This window comes from Hemitrygon akajei, chromosome 3, assembly GCF_048418815.1.
Source record: "Hemitrygon akajei chromosome 3, sHemAka1.3, whole genome shotgun sequence".
Classification (NCBI taxonomy): Eukaryota; Metazoa; Chordata; class Chondrichthyes; order Myliobatiformes; family Dasyatidae; genus Hemitrygon; species Hemitrygon akajei.
The window spans coordinates 191,810,096-191,830,816 of NC_133126.1; the positions used below are offsets into that span (position 1 = coordinate 191,810,096).

At 44.9% G+C, this 20,721-nt stretch overlaps 1 protein-coding gene across 1 annotated transcript in view; it reads left to right on the forward strand.

Annotated features, from left to right (window-relative positions):
* LOC140725762 (rho guanine nucleotide exchange factor 26-like) overlaps positions 1 to 20,721 on the forward strand; it is a 202,796-nt gene that overhangs the window by 136,993 nt on the left and 45,082 nt on the right. Inside the window, exons 9-10 of the mRNA XM_073041639.1 lie at positions 2,542 to 2,616; positions 12,129 to 12,218. Of these exons, the coding sequence (XP_072897740.1) occupies positions 2,542 to 2,616; positions 12,129 to 12,218 (165 nt within the window). The remainder of the gene's footprint in view (positions 1 to 2,541; positions 2,617 to 12,128; positions 12,219 to 20,721) is intronic.

Here is a 20,721-nt window from a genome sequence, read left to right on the forward strand (position 1 = left end):
TTCTCAGTGATTTACCAAATTTAAATTCCAGAGATACTGTGGTTGCATTTCTCTCAATTGCTAGACAGTTACTGCATCACTAGACCAGACCAATCACTGACCAGTTACTGCACCACTAGACCAGACCAATCACTGACCAGTTACTGCACCACTAGACCAGACCAATCACTGACCAGTTACTGCACCACTAGACCAGACCAATCACTGACCAGTTACTGCACCACTAGACCAGACCAATCACTGACCAGTTACTGCACCACTAGACCAGACCAATCACTGACCAGTTACTGCACCACTGGCCCAGACGAATTACTAGACTAGCTATTGCACCACTAGACCAGACCTACCCCATTCACCCTATCTATACTCCTCATAACTTCTCCCAGTGCCCTCCCCTTTCCATGTCTGCCATGGTCCACTCTCCTCTCTTTTCAGATTCCATCTTCTCCAGTCCTTTGCCTTCTCCACTGATCATCACCCGGCTTCTTACTTCATGCCCCCTCCCCCAACCAGTTAGCTCCACCTACCACCTATTAGCTTATCCTTCTCTAGTCCCCAGCCTTCTTATTCACCCTTTTTTCCAAGTACCGATGAAGGGTCTTCGCCCAAAACATCAGCTGTTTATTCATTTCCATCGATGCTGCCTGATTGCTGAGTTCCACCAGCATTTTGTGTGGGTTGCTATGGATTTCCAGCATCAGGAGAATCTTTTGTGCCTATAATGCAAGAAAAACATTAGAGGCACATGAAGTTATGAAGGATATAGATATGGTGAATACACATAGGATTTTTTCCCCCTCAGGTTGGGTGAGACTAGAACTTATGGTGAAATATTTACGGGGGTTCTGAATGGAAATTTTTGCACCCAGAGGTATGGAATGAGCTACCAGTGAAAGTGGTAGGCTTTTTAACGTCAGAGCCAGAGGTGACAGTGGGGATAAGCTCCCACTACGTATTAAATGCTCCCAAAGACGTGTGTCTCAAATAGCCTCTGACAACTGAGTATAGTTCCTGGCCTTCACATGTGGCTGAGCTGTTAAGCCCGGTGGAATCATTTCTACTGACAGGAGAAGAGCAAAGGCGGGTTACTGGTGCCTTAAAACCAGTCACTTTGGTAGATGGGCTTGTCAGCTGTGACTGGCAGCTCATCTAGAAGAAGGAAAACTCTGATCTCAAACCTCTACTGCCTTGTGGCTATATCCACTCATGAGGAAGTCTTCGGGAGTAAACCCCGAGGAATTATTGAGAGCTGGAGTCCCCTAAGGCAGTCCTGAATTGAGTTCAATGCGGACTGTGAACTCCTGTGGCACTGCTGGAGCCAGATTGTATCGGTCTCTGCTGTTGCTTTGGGTTCATCCGCTGTATGGAGAGGGGGAGCTTCCCACATGGGCAACAGCTTGCTCTCCATATTGTACTGCCCTGGCGTGCATATCATGTAGACAGCTAGGATGCAACATCCATGATCGACCTTCAGCAATGGGGAGCCTTGAGTAAGTGGTAGATGCTGATTACATTTTAGAGAAGATTATGATAGATACATGGATGAAAGTGGTATGGAGGGCTCTGCTCTGGGTGTAGGTGAATGGACTAGATAGGTTAAGGGGCCTATTTCTGTGTTGCCGTTCTTTATGACTGAATGTTTATCACGGCCCGTATCACTGGACAACAAATTTTTTCTAACGTGTTGCTTCCAGGAATCTATGTCACTTGAAGCTGAACGCAAATAAAATTTCAGCCTATTGTATCACATAGGAATTTGGAATAACACGACGTTGACTTTTATTGAATATAATGTGTCCCGATGCGTAATGGCCCTGACGCTTTGTAATAGTTCAACTAAGGTAAAAATGTACTGTTGATGATTGTCATTTGTACTCAGTGTCTGAGGCTTCTCCTGAAAGTATCCAGCAATAATCAGCCAGCATTGGTAGATTCCAGTTGCCCTCATACCACTTCTCCAAGACCACAGCGCCCGGGTGAAATCTTTCTCCATGCTCGTCTCTGACTGTGCAAAGGTTTGCAGCAAAGAAGATGTCGAAATGGGCATGCAGAAAATAAATCTTTAGTGACATGTTGCACTTCATGGTTTTGTATGCTTGACGCATGTTGTCAACTAGCTGCATGTAGTTTGGTACCCAGCAGTTTCCAAGAAAATTTTCAGTAACATTCTTGAATGCCTTCCATGTGATTTTCTGCGGTCCCGCTAGAAGTTCTTTGAATTGCCTGTCGTTGATGACCTGTTTGATTTGTGGAACAACAAAAGTGTCTTCCTTAATCTTGGCATCAGTTATTCTGACTTGAATTATGAAGTGAAATAACAAATACAGGCAATTTCAAACAAATGGTGCATGATAGGGAAACTTAACGGTGATTTTCATAATCAGCAGCCCAAAATCCATAAGATATGCCCAAAAGTATTCAGGAAACAAAATCGTTGTTGTCCAGCGTATTCATTTGCTGCATTGGAATAAAATATGACTTCTGAATTGCACTAATTTTCAGCAATGGAATGGGTTTTATACCTTGATCTTTTCTTCACAGACCATTTGCCAGAAAACTCCAAAGGACTCGCCTGAATATGAATGTGCCAAGAAAGCATTGCAGTCCGTTAGCAAGGTGAGCAACATTACTGCTTCATGGAGAGTCCCCAACATGGTTGTCTCAAGATAGCATCTTCCCACCTACCTCAAGGGAAAGTATTTCCAACTGATACGTGTTATTTTTGTCTTCTGAAAGGAGTATGTTAGCTGCTCCTTCCACTGCACTCATTTACTCTTCACTGACTGAATGAAAAATTGTATTTAGGCAACAGTGTATTTGAAATTACATATGTTAAGGAGGTAAAGAAACATATGGTATTGGTATATTATTGCCACACGGATTGAGGTGCAGTGAAAAACCTGCTTTTCATACTGTTCATACAAATCAATTCATTACATAGAACATACAGTTCACGGAGTTCGTAATAACAATGCAGAATAACGTATAGCAGTGCGGGTAAACATTAAAGTGCAAGATTATAATGAGGTAGATTGTGAGGTCAAGAATCTGTTTAGTGTTTACTGTCTAATGGTCTTAGAACAGTGGGGTAGAAGTTGTCCTTGAGCCTGGTGATGCGTGTTTTCAGGATTTTGTATCTTCTGCCCAATGCGAGAGCAAGAACAAAGGATGTCTGGGGTCGGTGGGGTCTTTGATTATACCGGCTGCTTGCTGATCTCTGCTGCTGACTGTGTGGAGTTCAGAATTAGTATTGATGTGTATACCAAGATATAGTAAAAAAAAACTGGTCTTGATAACTGCTTATACAGATCAAATCATTACTCAGTGCTTTGAGCTAGAATAAGGGGACATGCCAGATTTCTTTAGCCTCCTGAGGAAGCTAGGGGGTTAGTGAGCTTTATTGGCCATGGCTGTAAATTGTAATTTAAAAAAATGTAGAATATATTGTAACAGTTACAGACCTCCAGCATCCAGGACATGCTCTCTTCTCGCTGCTGATATCAGGTGGATTGTACAAGAGCTTTAGGTCCCCCACCACCAAGTTCAGGAACAGTTATTACACTCAACCATCAGGCTCCTGAACCAGCCCGGATAACCTCAAATCTGAACTGATTCTACAACCTATGGACGCATTTTCACTTGCACATTGGTTGCTTGTCAGTCTTGTAGTTTTTCATAGATCCTATTGAATTTCTTACTGTGAATATCTACAAAAGTGTATCTCAGGGCTGCATATGGTGACATATATGTACCTCAGGATTGTATATAGTGACATATATGAATGTCAGTTGTATATGGTAACATACATTGATAATAAATTTATTTGAACTTTGAACTTGAGGGAGTACACGATACATAGACAAGTAAGGTACTCGGTCAAAGACAAGATCAGCTGAGAAATCCGAAGCTCACTTTGTTGGGGAAGAGGGTCGTTCAGGAGCTTGACTACAGTGGGATAGAAGTTGGCCTTGTACCTGGTAAAATGTTTTCTCAAGTTTTTGAATCTCCTGTGCAGAGGAGGGGGGAGCAGAAAGAATGACTGGGGTGGTGGGAGGATTCCTTCATCATCTGTGGAAGTGTCAGTGTCTGAGTGATCCAGTGAGCAGATGGTTCACATTCCTGATACATTCCATTCGGAGCTTCTGTTGAGTGAGGAGATTACCAGGTGGTCAGATTCCAAAATCTCCTTGGGGAATTGCAACATTCCCAGGGAATTCCGGGTGATTTCTGACCCAGGATTATTCAAAGTGGGGAATGAATACTAGTGCTGAGAAGCATGGTTCCATGCAGCAGACAAGACCCTCCCACCGACGTGCCCGTCTGGAAAGGAAACTGCACTGTCCCACGCCAGCCGCTTGGATCCCGTGGAACCAGAGTGGAAGCAAATCATCTGGGAAGGGCCTGAGTAGAAACTATGGAGGTGTCTGTTCACTCTAATGTCCTCATGAGCTTCAGCCAATCACAGGGGCAACGGCTACGGCATCGATTCAAAGAGCTGGTTGGATTCCACAGGGGAATCATTCCGCACACAGAGGCAGGATCGTTAGATCCCTTCAACTCCCGGTGGAATTGCAGGGATGATTTCAAGATGATCAAGCAATGTGAAGACAATAAAACATCAGAGCAGAACTAGGCCAGTCATCCCACTGAGTTTGTTCATCACGGCTGACTATTATTCCTCTCAGCCCCGTTCTCCTGCCTTCTTCCTGTAACCATTGATGCCATTACTAATCAAAAATTATCAACCTCCACTTTAAATATAACCAGTGACTTGTCCTCCCCAGCCAACTGTAGCAATGAATTCACAGATTCACCATCCTCTGACTTGAAAAGTTCCTCGTCATCTCTGTTTTAAAGGTGAGGCTGTATCCTGAACACCTCCACTAAAGGAAACATACTTCCCATGTCCGCTCTATCTAAGCTTTAAAATATTTGATAGGTTTCGATGAGATCCACCCTCATTCTTCTAAACGTCAGCAAGTACAGGCCCAGAGCCATCAAATTCTCCTCATATTTTAACCCTGTCATTTCTGGTATCATTCTAGTGAACTTCCTCTGGACCCACTCCAATGCCAGCACACCTTGTCTTGGACATGGGTCCTAAGGTTGCTCTCAGTATTGCAAGTGTGGTCTGACCAATGCCCTATAAGGCATTACATCTTTCCTTTATACTGTGCTCCTCTCAAAATGAACGCTAACATTGCCATTTGGAAGAGATCACGGTGTGGGTGCGTCACATAGCAATATGGTGACATCATTATTGCTTTTTGATTCTTTCTTTATGGAATCAGTTATCTTTACACTGGTTCCAAATTTAGCTCTCAATGTGGTGGTACAGGTCGAGCAGCATTCAGAGTGGGACAGACCAGTGTTTTTGAACTTGAGATGCAGGTCAGGTGAAATTGGCTGACAAACAAGCAATGCTGGAAATCCTCAGCAAGTCAGGCAGCATTTAAAGAGAGAGAAAGAGAAAGTGAAAACATCAGGTTTAATATGACTGGCACAGAGCATAGAACATAGAAATTTACAGCACATTACAGGCCCTTCGGCCCACAATGTTGTACCGAGCATGTAACATACACTAGAAACTGCCTAGAATTTCCCTAGTGCATAGCCCTCTATTTTTCTATGCTCCATGTACCTATCTAAGAGGCTCTTAAAAGACCCTGTTGTATCCTGTAGTCATGAAATTTGTTTCCTTGTGTCGCAGTACATTTCAATACATAATAATAAAAAATTATACATTGCCGTCTATTGCAATATAAATTGCAGTAAGAAGTAGATATAAAAAAAATAAAACAGAGGAAAAAAGCGAGATAGTGTTCATGGATTCATTCTCGATTGATGATGGAGAGTCAGAAGCTGTTCCTGAAACATTGAGCGTGTGTGTCTTCATGCTCCTGTACCTCCTCCTTGATGGTAGGAATGGGAAGAGGGCACATCTTGGGAGATGGGAGCCCTTAATGATGGATGCCGTTTCTTTGAGGCATCACTTTTGAAGATGTCCCTGGATTTTGGGGTGACTAGTACCTGTGATGGGGCTGGCTAAGTTTTCAACTTTCTGCAGCTTTTTCCAATCCTGTGCAGTGGCTCCTCCAAACCAGACAGTGATACAACCGGTTAGAATGCTCTCCATGATACATCTGTGGACATTTGCCAGTGTCTTTGGTGACATACCAAGTCTCCTCAAATTTCTAACGAAATATAGCTGTGCCTCTTCTTTGTAATTGCGTCAGGGTTCGGCCCAGGATAGATCTTCAGAGATGTTGACAACCAGGAACTTGAAGCTGCTCAGCCATTCCCTGTTGATACCTCGATGAGGGAGGTGTCTAAAGCTCTTGTGTTTCAGTTGTATCTGTATATCAGCATACCATCCCTACATCCTTTTTCTTAAAGGGAAAATGCACTTGCAACCATCTCTACCACCCAGAGTCCATCGATGTTGAGTATCAATTGATTTTTAAAAATTTTTTAATGAGGCAACTTACTGAAGTACCCATGGCTGTGATTGTGGATTTCAGCTGTAGTAATACTGAATGAAAACGTTTGATGATTCCCATTCGAGCTGTGCACAAAACGTCAACACTTATCGGAACCATCTTAGGGCAAGGGAGGGATGGAGCCAGAAAGAGGGAAAGAGAAAGAAGGGAGATATATATATATATATAGAGAGAGAGAGAAATGGAGAGACAGAGACAGAGGGGGAAAGGATGGAGGGAAAGAGAAAGTGGGGAGAAGGGAGGTTGAACAGAAAGAGATAGAGAGGAAGGGAAAGAGGGAGTGAAAGAGAAAGGGGGAAATGGGGAGAGAGAAAGGGGGAGGAGGGTGAGGAAGGGAAGAGAATGGTGAGAGAGCGAGAGAGATAGAGAGGGGTGGGGTAGGAAGAGAGAGAGTTATGAGAGAAAGGATGGAGAAGGAGGGAGATTGCTAATGCTTTGCGTCAACCACCCCGCACAAGTTCTACCTGTTCAGCAAGGGCTCATCAAAAGGCTTGCCTATTCCAGAACACTCTCCTCTTACATCCACTGTAATTTTTGCCAACTAGGTCTCACTTGCAGAACTCCCTGTTCCATCCTGCATAGACTCCTAGATTTTAAAATATTCTCGGTTTCAAATCCAGATTGGATATCAGGGTCTAAATGACCTACTCCTACATAATCTCCTCACTCCTCTACTTCCAACTCAACAAAATTCCAGAATTTAATCGGGGATTGGTAAACTGGTTTAGTATTGTCATGTGTATGAGACATTCTGTTTTGCATGCCATTCAGAGCAGTCATTCCCATCATTAATACATTGAGGTGGTCCAAAAGGAAAAGCAATTATGGAATGCTGAATGTAGAGTCACAGTCACAGAGAAAGTGCAGTGCAGGCAGGCACCAGGGATTCTTCAGATGCTGGAAACCCAGAGCAGCGCACACAAAGTGCTGGAAGAACTCAGCAGGTCAGGCAGCATCTATGGAAGGAAATAAATAGCGGGCCGAGACTTCTAATCAGGTCTGGAAAGGAAGGGGTTTTGAAGGCAGAATTAGAAGGTGAGGGGAAGGGGGAGGAGAGCAAGCTGGTAGGTGAAGTCGGGTGAGTGGGGGAGGCGAGTGAAGTGAGAAGCTGGAAGGGGATAGGTGGAAGATACACATCCATGTGCCTATTTTGTAGTAGTATTCCTTTCTTTTTTCTCATGCACTTATTCTTTATTCCCCATTTCAAATGTTTCAGTAGTTGTGAATTTGATGAGGGGGGGATCTCACTGAAACCCATCGAATATTGAAAGGCCTAGATAGAGTGGATGTGGAGAGGATGTTTCCAGCCCAAGATCTTAAGGCACAAACTAACGGAGATGGGAGTAGACTCTCACATGGTGGATTGGATAGTGGACTACTTGACAGATAGACCTCAGTATGTGCGGTTGGGAGACTGTAGGTCTGACACGGTGGTCAGCAGCACAGGGGCGCCGCAGGGAACCGTACTCTCTCCGGTCCTGTTCACCCTGTACACATCAGACTTCCAATATAACTCGGAGTCCTGCCATGTGCAGAAGTTCGCTGATGACACGGCCATAGTGGGGTGTGTCAGGAGTGGACAGGAGGAGGAGTATAGGAAACTGATACAGGACTTTGTGATATGGTGCAACTCAAACTACCTGCGTCTCAATATCACCAAGACCAAGGAGATGGTGGTGGACTTTAGGAGATCTAGGCCTCATATGGAGCCAGTGATCATTAATGGAGAATGTGTGGAGCAGGTTAAGACCTACAAGTATCTGGGAGTACAGTTAGACGAGAAGCTAGACTGGACTGCCAACACAGATGCCTTGTGCAGGAAGGCACAGAGTCGACTGTACTTCCTAAGAAGGTTGGTGTCATTCAATGTCTGTAGTGAGATGCTGAAGATGTTCTATAGGTCAGTTGTGGAGAGCGCCCTCTTCTTTGTGGTGGCGTGTTGGGGAGGAAGCATTAAGAAGAGGGACGCCTCACGTCTTAATAAGCTGGTAAGGAAGGCGGGCTCTGTCGTGGGCAAAGTACTGGAGAGTTTAACATCGGTAGCTGAGCGAAGGGCGCTGAGTAGGCTACGGTCAATTATGGATAACTCCGAACATCCTCTACATAGCACCATCCAGAGACAGAGAAGCAGTTTCAGCGACAGGTTACCATCGATGCAATGCTCCTCAGACAGGATGAAGAGGTCAATACTCCCCAATGCCATTAGGCTTTAAAATTCTACCGCCAGGACTTAAGAACTTTTTAAAAGCTATTATTAATGCTTTTTGAGATAGTGATTTAGATGCATATCATATTTTTTACTGAGTTAAGTATTGTATGTTATTAGTTTTGCTACAACAAGTGTATGGGACATTGGAAAAAAAGTTGAATTTCCCCATGGGGATGAATAAAGTATCTATCTATCTATCTATCTATCTATCTATCTATCTATCTATCTATCTATCTATCTATCTATCTATCTATCTATCTATCTATCTATCTATCTATCTATCTATCTATCTATCTATCTATCTATCTATCTATCTATCTATCTATCTATCTATCTATCTATCTATCTATCTATCTATCTATCTATCTATCTATCTATCTATCTATCTATCTATCTATCTATCTATCTATCTATCTATCTATCTATCTGTAGTGGGGGAGTCTAGGACCAGAGAGCACAGCCTCAGAATAGAGGAATCTCCATTTAGAATGGTGATGAGGAGGAATTTCTTTAACCAGAAGGTGGTGAACCTGTGGAATTTGTTGCCACAGGCGGCTGTGGAGGCCAGGGCACTAGATGTATTTGAGGCGGAAGCCGACAGGTCATTGATTAGTCAGGATGTGGAAGGTTAAGGGGAGAAGGCAGATGAATGGGGTTGAGAGGGAAATGATCAGCCATAATGAAATTGTAGATCAGAGTTGATGGGCTAAATGGCCCAATTCCACTCCTACGTCTTATGGTGTTATGGGTGAGCTACTGTTAGTCAGACTTTTGTATGGCAGAGGTGAGCTGTACATAAAGTTATGAGAGGGTCCAGAGAAAGTAATAGGAAGGATGGTGGAAACTGGAGATTAAGTAATTAGGAGAAGGATTAGAGAGCAGATGAGCAAAGGTATTTTCTCCCAGAGGTAGTGGCAGAGAGGAGGGGGAAAATGTGGAACTCACAGTTAAAAACGGCTGTGAAGGGATATCTACACAATATTTGAACAGGACATTGGTGGGTACATTGAAGAAGCTTGGCCAATAGTGTATGGACCAGGAGCTGGACCAAGACTAGTAACACAAGAGATACGGCAGATGCTGGAAATCTCACTCTCTCACTCACTCTCACTCACTCTCACTCCTCTCTCTCTCTCACTCCTCTCTCTCTCTCACTCCTCTCTCTCTCTCACTCCTCTCTCTCTCTCTCACTCCTCTCTCTCTCTCTCACTCCTCTCTCTCTCTCACTCCTCTCTCTCTCTCTCACTCCTCTCTCTCTCTCTCACTCCTCTCTCTCTCTCACTCCTCTCTCTCTCTCTCTCTCACTCCTCTCTCTCTCTCACTCCTCTCTCTCTCTCACTCCTCTCTCTCTCTCACTCCTCTCTCTCTCTCACTCCTCTCTCTCTCTCACTCCTCTCTCTCTCTCACTCCTCTCTCCTCCTCTCACTCCTCTCTCCTCCTCTCACTCCTCTCTCTCTCTCACTCCTCTCTCTCTCTCACTCCTCTCTCTCTCTCACTCCTCTCTCTCTCACTCCTCTCTCTCTCTCTCACTCCTCTCTCTCTCTCTCACTCCTCTCTCTCTCTCACTCCTCTCTCTCTCTCCTCTCTCTCTCTCACTCCTCTCTCTCTCTCACTCCTCTCTCTCTCTCACTCCTCTCTCTCTCTCTCTCTCTCACTCCTCTCTCTCTCCTCTCTCTCTCTCTCTCACTCTCTCTCTCTCTCTCACTCCTCTCTCTCTCACTCCTCTCTCTCTCACTCCTCTCTCTCTCACTCCTCTCTCTCTCACTCTCTCACACACAAGGATCAGATCAGGTCAGGTAGTGTCTGTAGAGAGAAAAGGATTGGCACAGACCAGATGGGTCCAATGGCCTCTTACTGCACTTTAATATGCATTCTGTTACTGTTTTCCCTTGTACTACCTCCATGCAGAGTTGTAATGAACTGATCTGTATGAACAATATTCAAGACACATTTTCCACTGCACCTTATGAGAATAACAAACCAATTTACTGATATGTACTTTCCAGCTCTTGTTACATAACCTGGAAGCTATTCAAGTGCTGGTCAGGCTGTGGTTTTTTTTTGATGAGAAACAGACCCTCAGAATAATTTGAGTAATTTTTCTTCTGAGCTGTCCTATAATCCTTTGACCTTAAATCTTCAGCCCCTAACTACTGACCTCTCCTCCAGAAACGTGACCATGCTAATTTTGCACTCTTATGTGTTATAGAGAGGGATCTTCATTATTTCCAATTTGAGCTGAAAATCTCCTGTAGTGTTAGTTATGATTTGTTGGTCAAAATAGAATACTGTAAATCAGTGCGCTAACCACTACACTACTGTGCTGCCCAAATTTGTTCCAGCTTAATGCTCTGTAATGATTTGATCTGTATGAAGTGTGCAAGACAAGATTTTCACTGTACATCGGTATACGTGACATAACAAGCCAATTCACCAATCAATTCTCTAGAATTCTATGACCTCAACTTCATTTCCTGCCAATCAGTATCAATGATGAAGATACACTTGGTCTTTTGATCTAAGCTATCCAATACAGGTTGACGCAAGCTCCAGGTAGATAGGGTCGTAAAGAAAGCTTTTGGCATGTTGGCCTTCATAAATCGAAGTGAGTACAGCAGATGGATGTTATGTTGAAGTTGTATAAGATGGTTGTGAGGCCTACTCTGGAGTATTGTGTGCAGTTTTGGTCACCTACCTACAGGAAAGATGGGACTACAACCTGAGGTCATGGGTTAAAGGTGAAAGGTAAAATGTTTAAGGGGAACATGATGGAAAACTTCACTCAGAGGGTCGTGAGAGTGTGGAATGAGCTGCCAGCACAAGCGGTCCATGCAAGCTCGATTTCAGCACTTAAGAGAAGTTTGGATTGGTACATGGATGGTTGGGGTGGGGGGTGCGGGTTATGGTTGGCTCGGACTGCATGGACCAAAGGGCCTGTTTGCGTGCTGTACTTTTCTATGACTCTAATTTAAAGCAACACATAAGATAGTTTATACACAGAGATTGATTATACGTCCATGAGGTGATGCTGGGCGCAGAGTGTCTGTACGTAAGGTGACTCTGACAGGAAATGATAAAGCAGTGGTAGTGGGGGTTGTGGTGGAGTGGGTTAGGGGTGAAGGTGTTGATCAGATGGTGGAAGAGATGTCAGAGGTAGTTTTTTTTACACAAGAGAGTGGTGGGTGCTTGGAACACCCTGCCAGGGTGGTGGCAGAGGCAGATACATTAGGGGCATTTAAGCGACTGTTACATCAGCCCATGAATGAAAGAAAAGTAGAGGGTTATGGTCTACGTAGGATTACACAGGTCAGCACAATATCATGGGCTGGTGGGCCAGCGCTGTCCTAGATGAATTTCAGTGTGGAGGTTCTTCAGGCACAATATAAGTAATCGATCTCTTGCCCTGTGCTTTGTGTTAGCTGGTGCGACAGTGCAATGAAGGAGCACGGCGGATGGAGCGGACAGAGATGATGTACACCATTAACACCCAACTGGATTTCAGAATCAAGGTACCCGTTTTACCTCATACCCGAGTGCGGAGGTCTGTCCTATCACACCTGCTGCCTTCTATCAGCAGACATCCCCCCTGTCAGTTACGGCTGGGCCAGGGGATTCCAGCTCCTCTTTTGGAGCGGTTGGCCCGTTTGTCTTTTACATTGGCCAGTAAACGAATTCCAGTCATCTGGAATCCCATTATTTGCAAATCCTGCTTGACCCAGGGTTATTAACCTGGAATATGAGCTGAAGGGTGGGGAGGAGTGGGTGGCAGATGTGGTTTGCAAGCACCATGGGGTACAGAGGGCGGCTGGGATCCAGGCTCCCGGCTGTGGCCGGGGTATGCAGCTGGAATCAGGGTGTCCAGAATGTGGGGAGGTTTGGAATGCATTTCTTTAAACTAACCCCATTCACTGAAACTGTATCACTCTGTGTAATAGGTGAACATAAAAGAGTGTTTTAGTAATTTATTTATTCTATTTAGAGATACAATTGGAACAGGCCCTTTCAGCACAGCGAGCTACACTGCCCAGCAATCCCCCTATTTAACCACAGGAAAATTTACAATGAGCAACTAACCTACTAACTGGAACGTCTGTGGACTCTGGGAAAAACTGGAGCATCCATGAGGTCCCAGGGAGAACAAACAAACTCCTTACAGACGGCACTGGAATTGAATGCCAGACTCTGGCGCCCTGCGCCGTAATGGCATCTCTAACCACTGCGCTACCTCGGTGCCCTTGTGAATGCCCAGCCGTGGAACCCCTACACACGAGCAAACAATTTATAAAGATGAGTTATATTTAAAACAGAGGTTGATAGGTTCTTGATTCGTACAGGATGTCAAAGAGAATGGGGTTTTCATTTAACCCTATCGAATATCGAGAGGGCGAGAAAGAGTGGATGTGGAGAGGGCTCAGTTTCAGAATAGCGGGATGTCCCTTTAGAACAGAGATGAGGAGGAATCTATTTAGCCAGAAGGTGGTGGATCTGTGGAACTGATTGTCACAGACGGCTGTGGAGGCCAAGTCATTGGGTATATTTAAAGTAGAGGTCAATAGGTTCTTTGTTCGTACGGGTATCAAAGGTTATGGGAAGAAGGTAAGAGAATGGAGTTGAGAGTGGTAATAAATCAGCCACAATCGAATGGCAGGGCAGTTATTGATGGGTCGAATGGCCTAACTCTGCTTCTAATGCCTGGACTACATAAAGGAGTTGGGAAGAAGGTCGCTGTATAATGACCCCCCCCCCCCCCATTTTGAATATCAAATACACAGAATGTACAAGCGAAGTGTCTGTCAGCTGCCTTCTCTAACACAGAATTCAACACTGAACTTCCAGTGATGGACCCCACTCTCCTTCACCATTCCCCACCTCCTTCACCATTCCCCACCTCCTTTTCCCTCTCTCACCTTATCTCCTTGCCTGCCCATTGCCTTCCTCTCCCTTTTCTTTTTTCCAAGGCCTTCTATCCTCGCCTTCTCCAACTCTGCAAGTCTTCAACCAATCAACTTCTCAGCTCTTCACTTCATCCCCCCCTCCTTCTGGTTTTACCTATTACCTCGTGTTTCTCTCTCCCCTCCCCCAAATTTAAATCTACTCACCTTTTTCTCTTTAGTCCTGCTGAAGGGTTTCAGCGTGAAACATCGACTGTACTTTTTTCCATAGATACTGCCTGGCCTGCTGATTTCCTTCAGCATTTTGCATGTTTTGAGGAAATAGTTCATTAGTTGGCAGTCACACAAGGACTGGGGGGCATTCATTGTATCTATGCACCTCATGTGTTATTTATCACATAATCTGCATCCAATAATACTAATTGGTGGATAAGTATTGGACAGCACCAAAGAAATAATTCTCTGATTGGTTGATAGGTTTTTGGTTAGGGCATCAAAGGGTATGTGGAGAAGGCAGGAGAATGGGAAAGGGATTAAGTTAGCCATGATGGAATGGCAGAACAGATTCAATGGGCTGAATGGCCTAATTCTGCTCCTGTGTTTTCTGGCCTCAATCTGGTAATGAGAACTATGATCCATAAAATGGAAGTAGCGAGGCTGCTGAGTGTCCGTGGGGAGAGGAACAGAGTTAATGTTCTTCATCGAAGCAGGTTCAAAAGCCATCAACCTCAAACATCCATTCAATTGCTCTCCCCACTGGCAATTCCATAATATCAAGTTAAAAATCTGATACGTGTGCACACACTGGTTCCTACAAGGGGCGGAACTAATTTCTTCTCTATCGCTCCCCACTTTCACTAATTGTTGTTTTCTTGCCAGCCTTGTGTGCTTTGGATATCATTTGATACAATGCTTAGAGGTTTGGTTACCATATCAAATGATAATTGTCCATTTTTCGGTTTATAAACAAAATCCTCCTCTCTGGAAGCAGCTTCCTGAATCCCAAGGGGGTGCCCAAAAGGAAGAAAATAATGTCTTTAGTAGAAGAACATAAAAAGATGGAGTATTTCAAGTCAAGTCAACTTTTATTGTCATTTCGACCATAACTGCTGCTACAGTGCATAGTAAAAATGAGATATTTTTCAGGACCATGGTGTTACATGACACAGTACAAAAAACTAGACTGAACTACATAAGTTAAAAAGAACACAGAGAAAGCTACACTAGACTACAGACCTACACTGGACTGCATAAAGTGCATAAAAACAGTGCAAGCATTACAATAAATAATAAACAGGACAGTAGAGCACGGTGTCAGTCCAGGCTTCGGGTATTGAGGAGTCTGATAGCTTGGGGGAAGAAACTGTTATATAGTCTGGTCGTGAGAGCCCGAATGCTTCAGAGCCTTTTCCCAGACGGCAGGAGGGAGAAGAGATTGTATGAGGGGTGCATGGGGTCCTTCATAATGCTGTTTCCTTTGCGGAAGCAGCGTGTATTGTAAATGTCCGTGATGGCAGGAAGAGAGACCCCGATGATCTTCTCAGCTGATCTCACTATCCGCTGCAGGGTCTTGCGATCTGAGATGGTGCAATTTCTGAGCCAGGCTGTGATGCAGTTTCTCAGGATGCTCTCAATACAACCCCTGTAGAATGTGATGAGGATGGGGGTGGGAGATGGACTTTCCTCAGCCTCGGCAAAAAGTAGAGACGCTGCTGGGCTTTCTTTGCTATGGAGCTGGTGTTGAGGGACCAGGTGAGATTCTCCGTCAGGTGAACACCAAGAAATTTGGTGCTCTTTACGATCTCTACCGAGGAACCGTCGATGTTCAGCGGGGAGTGTTCGCTCCGTGCCCTCTTGAAGTCAACAACCATCTCTTTTGTTTTGTTCACATTAACAGACAGGTTGTTGGCTCTGCACCAGTCCGTTAGCCGCTGCACCTCCTCTCTGTAAGCTGACTCATTGTTCTTGCTGATGAGACCCACCATGGTCGTGTCATCGGCAAACTTGATGATATGGTTCGAGCTGTGTGTTGCAGCACAGTCGTGGGTCAGCAGAGTTTATTCAACAATAAGGGATTTAAATGAACTGGTGTTGGGTGTCATTGTACATGAATGAATCGCTGAAAGTTAATTTGCAGGTATAGTGAGTAATCAGGAAGGCAAATTATATACTGGCCTTTGTTAGAAGAGAAAGAGGATATTATTGCACTGATATAGAACATTCGTGGGACCAGAACTGAATCTTGTGCACAGATCTGATTACCTCAGGAGGGATAAGCTTATGATCCAACAAAGATTCAGCAGCTTGATGCTGGGATGGAGAGACTTTCCATGAAGGAGGAATTAACAACATCTCCCTATACTCCCCAGGTTAGAAAAACGAGATCAAGGTTCAAAGTGAATTTACTTTCGAAGTACATATATGTCACCATATTCACTTTCAGTCCTGTATTCATTTTGTCCCATGTTACACTGCAAGTCATTCCACTGACTGCAGTTTTGCCCTGTCATCTGCCAGTCCTTCCTGACAGTCTCGGCTTGTATACCAACTACCTCATCCACACATCTACCACTCAGTTTCCCATTCCCCTGCCAAATCAACAACTCTGAGGCTCATTTTCTTGCGGGCATTTACAATCACAAAGGAATACGATGGAATCGGTGAAGAAATGCGCACAAAGACTGACAAACAACCAATGCACAAAAGAAGACAAACTACAAATGCACAAATAAAAACGTAAATATTGAAAACGTGAGTTGCAGTGTCAGTTCAGCATTGTGGTGAGTGAAGTTATCCACACTGGTCAGGAGCCTAAAGGTTAGACTGTTCCTGAACCTGGTGGTGTGGGACCTAAGGTTCCTGTACCTCCTTCCCGATGGCAACAATGAGAAGAGAGCATGGCCTGGATGGTGGGGTCCTTGATGACGACTGCTGCTTTCTTGCGGCAGTGCTCCTTGTAGATGTGCTCAATGGTGAGGAGGTCTTTTCCTGTGATGGACGGGATTGTATCCTCTACTTTTTGTAGGCTTTTTGGTTCATGGACTTTGATGTTTCCTTGCCAGGCTGTGATTCAGCCAGTCAGAATAATCTCTACTGTGCATCTTTAGAAGTTTGTCGAAGTTTTAGATGACATGCGGAATCTGTGCAAACTTCTAAGAAAGTAGAGGTGCTGCCGTTCCTTCTTTCTAACGGCAGTTACATGCTGGTTCCAGAACAGACCCTCGGAAATGATAATACCAGGGATTTTAAACCTACTGACCCTCCACCTCCTGCCTCACAATGAGCACTGGCTCATGAGCCTCCAGTCTCCTCCTCCTGTCGATAATAATCAGCCTTTAGCTTTGCTGACTTTGAGTAAGAGGTTGTTGTTGTGGCACCATTCAACAAAATTTTCAATCTCCCTTCAGCATGCTGATTTGAAAACACCTTTGATTTGGCCAACAACAGTGGTATCATCAACAAACTTAAGTATGACATTAGAGCTGTACTTAGCATCGCAGTCATAAGTGTAAAGTGAGTGAAGAAGGGGACTAGACGCACAGCCTTGTGGTGCTCCTGTGGTGATGGTGGTTGCGGAGGAGATTCTCTATCAACTGGGGTCTGCAAGTGAGGAAGTCGAGGATGCAGTTGCACAAGGAGGTATGGAGGCTGAGGTCTTGGAGCTTCAAATTCAAGTTTAATTATCATTCAACCATGCATGAATACAGCCAAAGCAAACAGTGTTCCTCTGGGGCCAAGGTGCAAAATGTACACAGCACAAGGCACACAGCGCATTCAATGCAGTGAGTGCACAGCTGTATCTATAGCCCAAGTCCCTGAGTTACATGCCCCTCAAATTGATGTTGCTGTTCCCAGCAGTCTGCGGACAAATACAAGCATGCAGTCCAGCCTGTCATTCCACGATTCAAACACCGGAGGGCAGCACTGACAGGAGGGGCCAGCCCCCAACAGAGCACGAACGCCACACTACACTACCACCGGCGTCTCATCTCCTGGACTGCAGCAGCAGGCAAGCCCACAACTTGAGGCCTAGTGTGCTTAACCACTGAAACTGCGCAGCTCCCCTGCTGTCTCTCGTGCCACCAAAGAAGAGAAACTGGCCTGCGGCATCTTACCATATCAGTGTCCAACAGGGTAATGCGATTGCAAGAGAAACATCCAAGACAATCACCCGTGGTTACACTGCACGCCGCCTTTGTGCACCAACTTTGATGCCTTCAATGCCTTCCCGTAACATGCAGCAACACGGTCTCCCCCAAGTCCAGCTCCTCCGCCAGCGAGCAGCTTACGAATGCTGTAGACCTGCAGTATCTGAAGTTCTCGGAGTCCATCACTGTCTTGTGATCGTAAAGAAGACACTTAAAAAAGAAAAGTACCGCCTTTGGTTGGCCCCTGAGAGGCTGCTGTATCCGAGCATGCTGCTAGCTTACCAGAATTTGATTAGTTTTGAGGTTACGATAGTATTGAATGCAGAGCTGTGGTCAATGAAGAGCATCCTGATGAATGCATCTTCACTGTTCAGATGTTCCAGGGTTAAGCGGAGATCCAATAATATGGCATCTGCTGTGAACCTGTTGTGACGGTAGGCAAATTGGAGCCAATCCAGGTTTCTTCTCAGGAGTTGATGTATTTCATTGCCAGCCACTCAAAGCACTTCATCACAGTGGATATAAGTGCAACTGGATGATAGTCATTGGGGCAGCTTATCACATTCTTCCAGGGCACCGGTATGATTGAAGCCTACTTGAAGCAGGTGGGTAACTCGGACTGCAGAATTGACAGGTTAAAGATGTCGGTAAACAGTCCAGCCAGTTGGATTAGCACAGGTCCTCTGTGCTCGGCTGTTCCCCTCCATAGATGCTGCCTGATCTGCTGAGTTCCTCCAACATTTTGCACCTGATGCTCCAGATTTGCAGCATCTGCAGAATCTCTTGTGTCTTCTGTTTCATGCCCCCCTTTGATGTTGTGAAACTGGAGTGCACAGTAGTCTGTTTATTGTTACGTCTGTGCTTCCCCCCCCCTCCTTTTTGAGAATCGCAAGATTGTTATTAAGTCAGGTCAGGAGACCCAGGAAATGAGAGAGAGACGTTTAAAATGTCCTGGCCCCAGCGATACAAAGTCACGAAACAGGTCATTGTCTTTTGGAGACGGGATTGTGTATTGAATACTGTACGATTCATTGAAGCTCCCAGGCAATGAACCGAGGGGGAGGTTGGTGGAGGGATTGCATCGTCCCAACCTGATTGACATCTGAGACCCTGTGAGTCAGGATAAAAGAGGGTCTGGGGAACAGCCCCTTCAGACGCACCAGAAGAAATGCTAGAACTCCTGTAACAGCGTAATAGCGAAAGCCGGTGGAAAAGCCCACGTGCGTCCTTTTCCATTTGCCTCGGAATTGGTGGGCCTTTACCACAGAAGCCCGGCTTTAGCTAACCACAAAGGGGAAATCAGCCCCCAACGACTCTCAAAGGATTGACATCATAAAAGGAATGGGCAAGTTTTAATCCGTCTTTCTCTCCAACCAAAAGCTGCAGCTTGAATGAACTTGAGTGACTTTTATATTTCCATCGGACAATACATTATCCCCTAGACAACGATAGAGTTATTTCTTATTGATTATTATTATACCCGCGCTTTTAGATTTAGTTTTGACGACGTATATTATATGTATGTTTGCATTGATATTATTTTTGTGTATTTTTATCAATAAATACTGTTAAAAATAGTACCATCAGACTTCAACAGACCTCCCTATCTTCGCTGGTAAGTGACCCAGTTGCGGGTACGTAACATCATATACAGAAAGTTTGTGCTAAGAGCATTGAAATTCACGGCCAACCAATTAATATTAATGATTTTCAATGAGAATTTGTCATTTAAAAAAAATTGAAGGGGCTTGCAATGTCATTAACTTGAACACCGTTCGGAAAAAGGCCATTCCGACAATGCAGCACTCATCTAGATTGCCTGCAGTGCTTTTGCCAGGACACAGGAGTGGGTTCACACTGCCCTCTCTCAGAGGCAAGCATTCAAAGTTCAAAGTAAATTTATTATAAAAGTACGTATATGTAACCATGACAAGCTCCCACTACCAAAAAGTGCTCCTCACGGCATGCTCCTCAAATAGCCTCTGACAACCAAGTCCAACTCCTGGCCTTCTCATGTGGCGTAGCCTCTAAGCCCGGCGAAACTGTTTCTACTGACAAGAGAAGGGGCGAAGGCGGGTCCTGGCTCCTTAAAACCAGTGCTTCAGGTAGATGGAGCTCGTCAGCCTTTGAAGGCAGTCCATCTAAGAGAGGAAAAACTCTGATTTCAAACCTCCGCTGCCTTGCAGCCATACCCACTCATGGGAAAGGCTTCGGGAGTAAACCCTGAGGACAAATCCGGAGCTGGAGTCCCTAAGGCAGTCCGACGTTGTCTTCAATCTTGTTCTGGCAACTCCTGCGACAACACGGGTACCAAGCTGTATCGGCCCTTGCCCTTCCCTTTCACAACATCGGTGGTGTGGAGAGGGGAGACTCGCTGCATGGGCAACTGCTGGTCTTCCATACAACCTTGCCCAGGCCTGCACCCCGGAGAGGACGCAGATCCATGGTCTCACTAGACTAATGGATGCTACACACCTACTATTCTGAGATTCATTTTCTTGTGCATATTCATAGTAAAGAAACACAATAGAATCAATGAAAAACTATTCACAAAGACTGACAAACAATGTCCAAAAGAAGACATACTGTAAGTACAGACAGTCAGATAGATAGACAGAAAGATAGATAGAAAGAATGAATTGAGAACACGAGTTGTAAAGTCCTTAAAAGTGAGTCAATAGGTTTTGGAAGAGAGTTGAGGTAAGTGAAGTTATCCAGTCTAGGAGTTCAGGAGCTTGATGATTAAACTGTTTGTGAACCTGTCCTGTACCTCCTTCCAGTGGTAGCAGTGAGAAGAGAGCATGGCCTGGATGGTGGACGCTGCTTCCTTGTGTCAGCGCTCTTTGTCAGTGTGTGGAATGCTGAGGAGGTCCTTACCCTGCTACCAGCTGAGCCACAACTGCAATGCATTGATAATTTTCCTCTCTCCTGCTTCATTCTTGGTTCCTCTGATCCTTGGCTCTTCAGTCAGC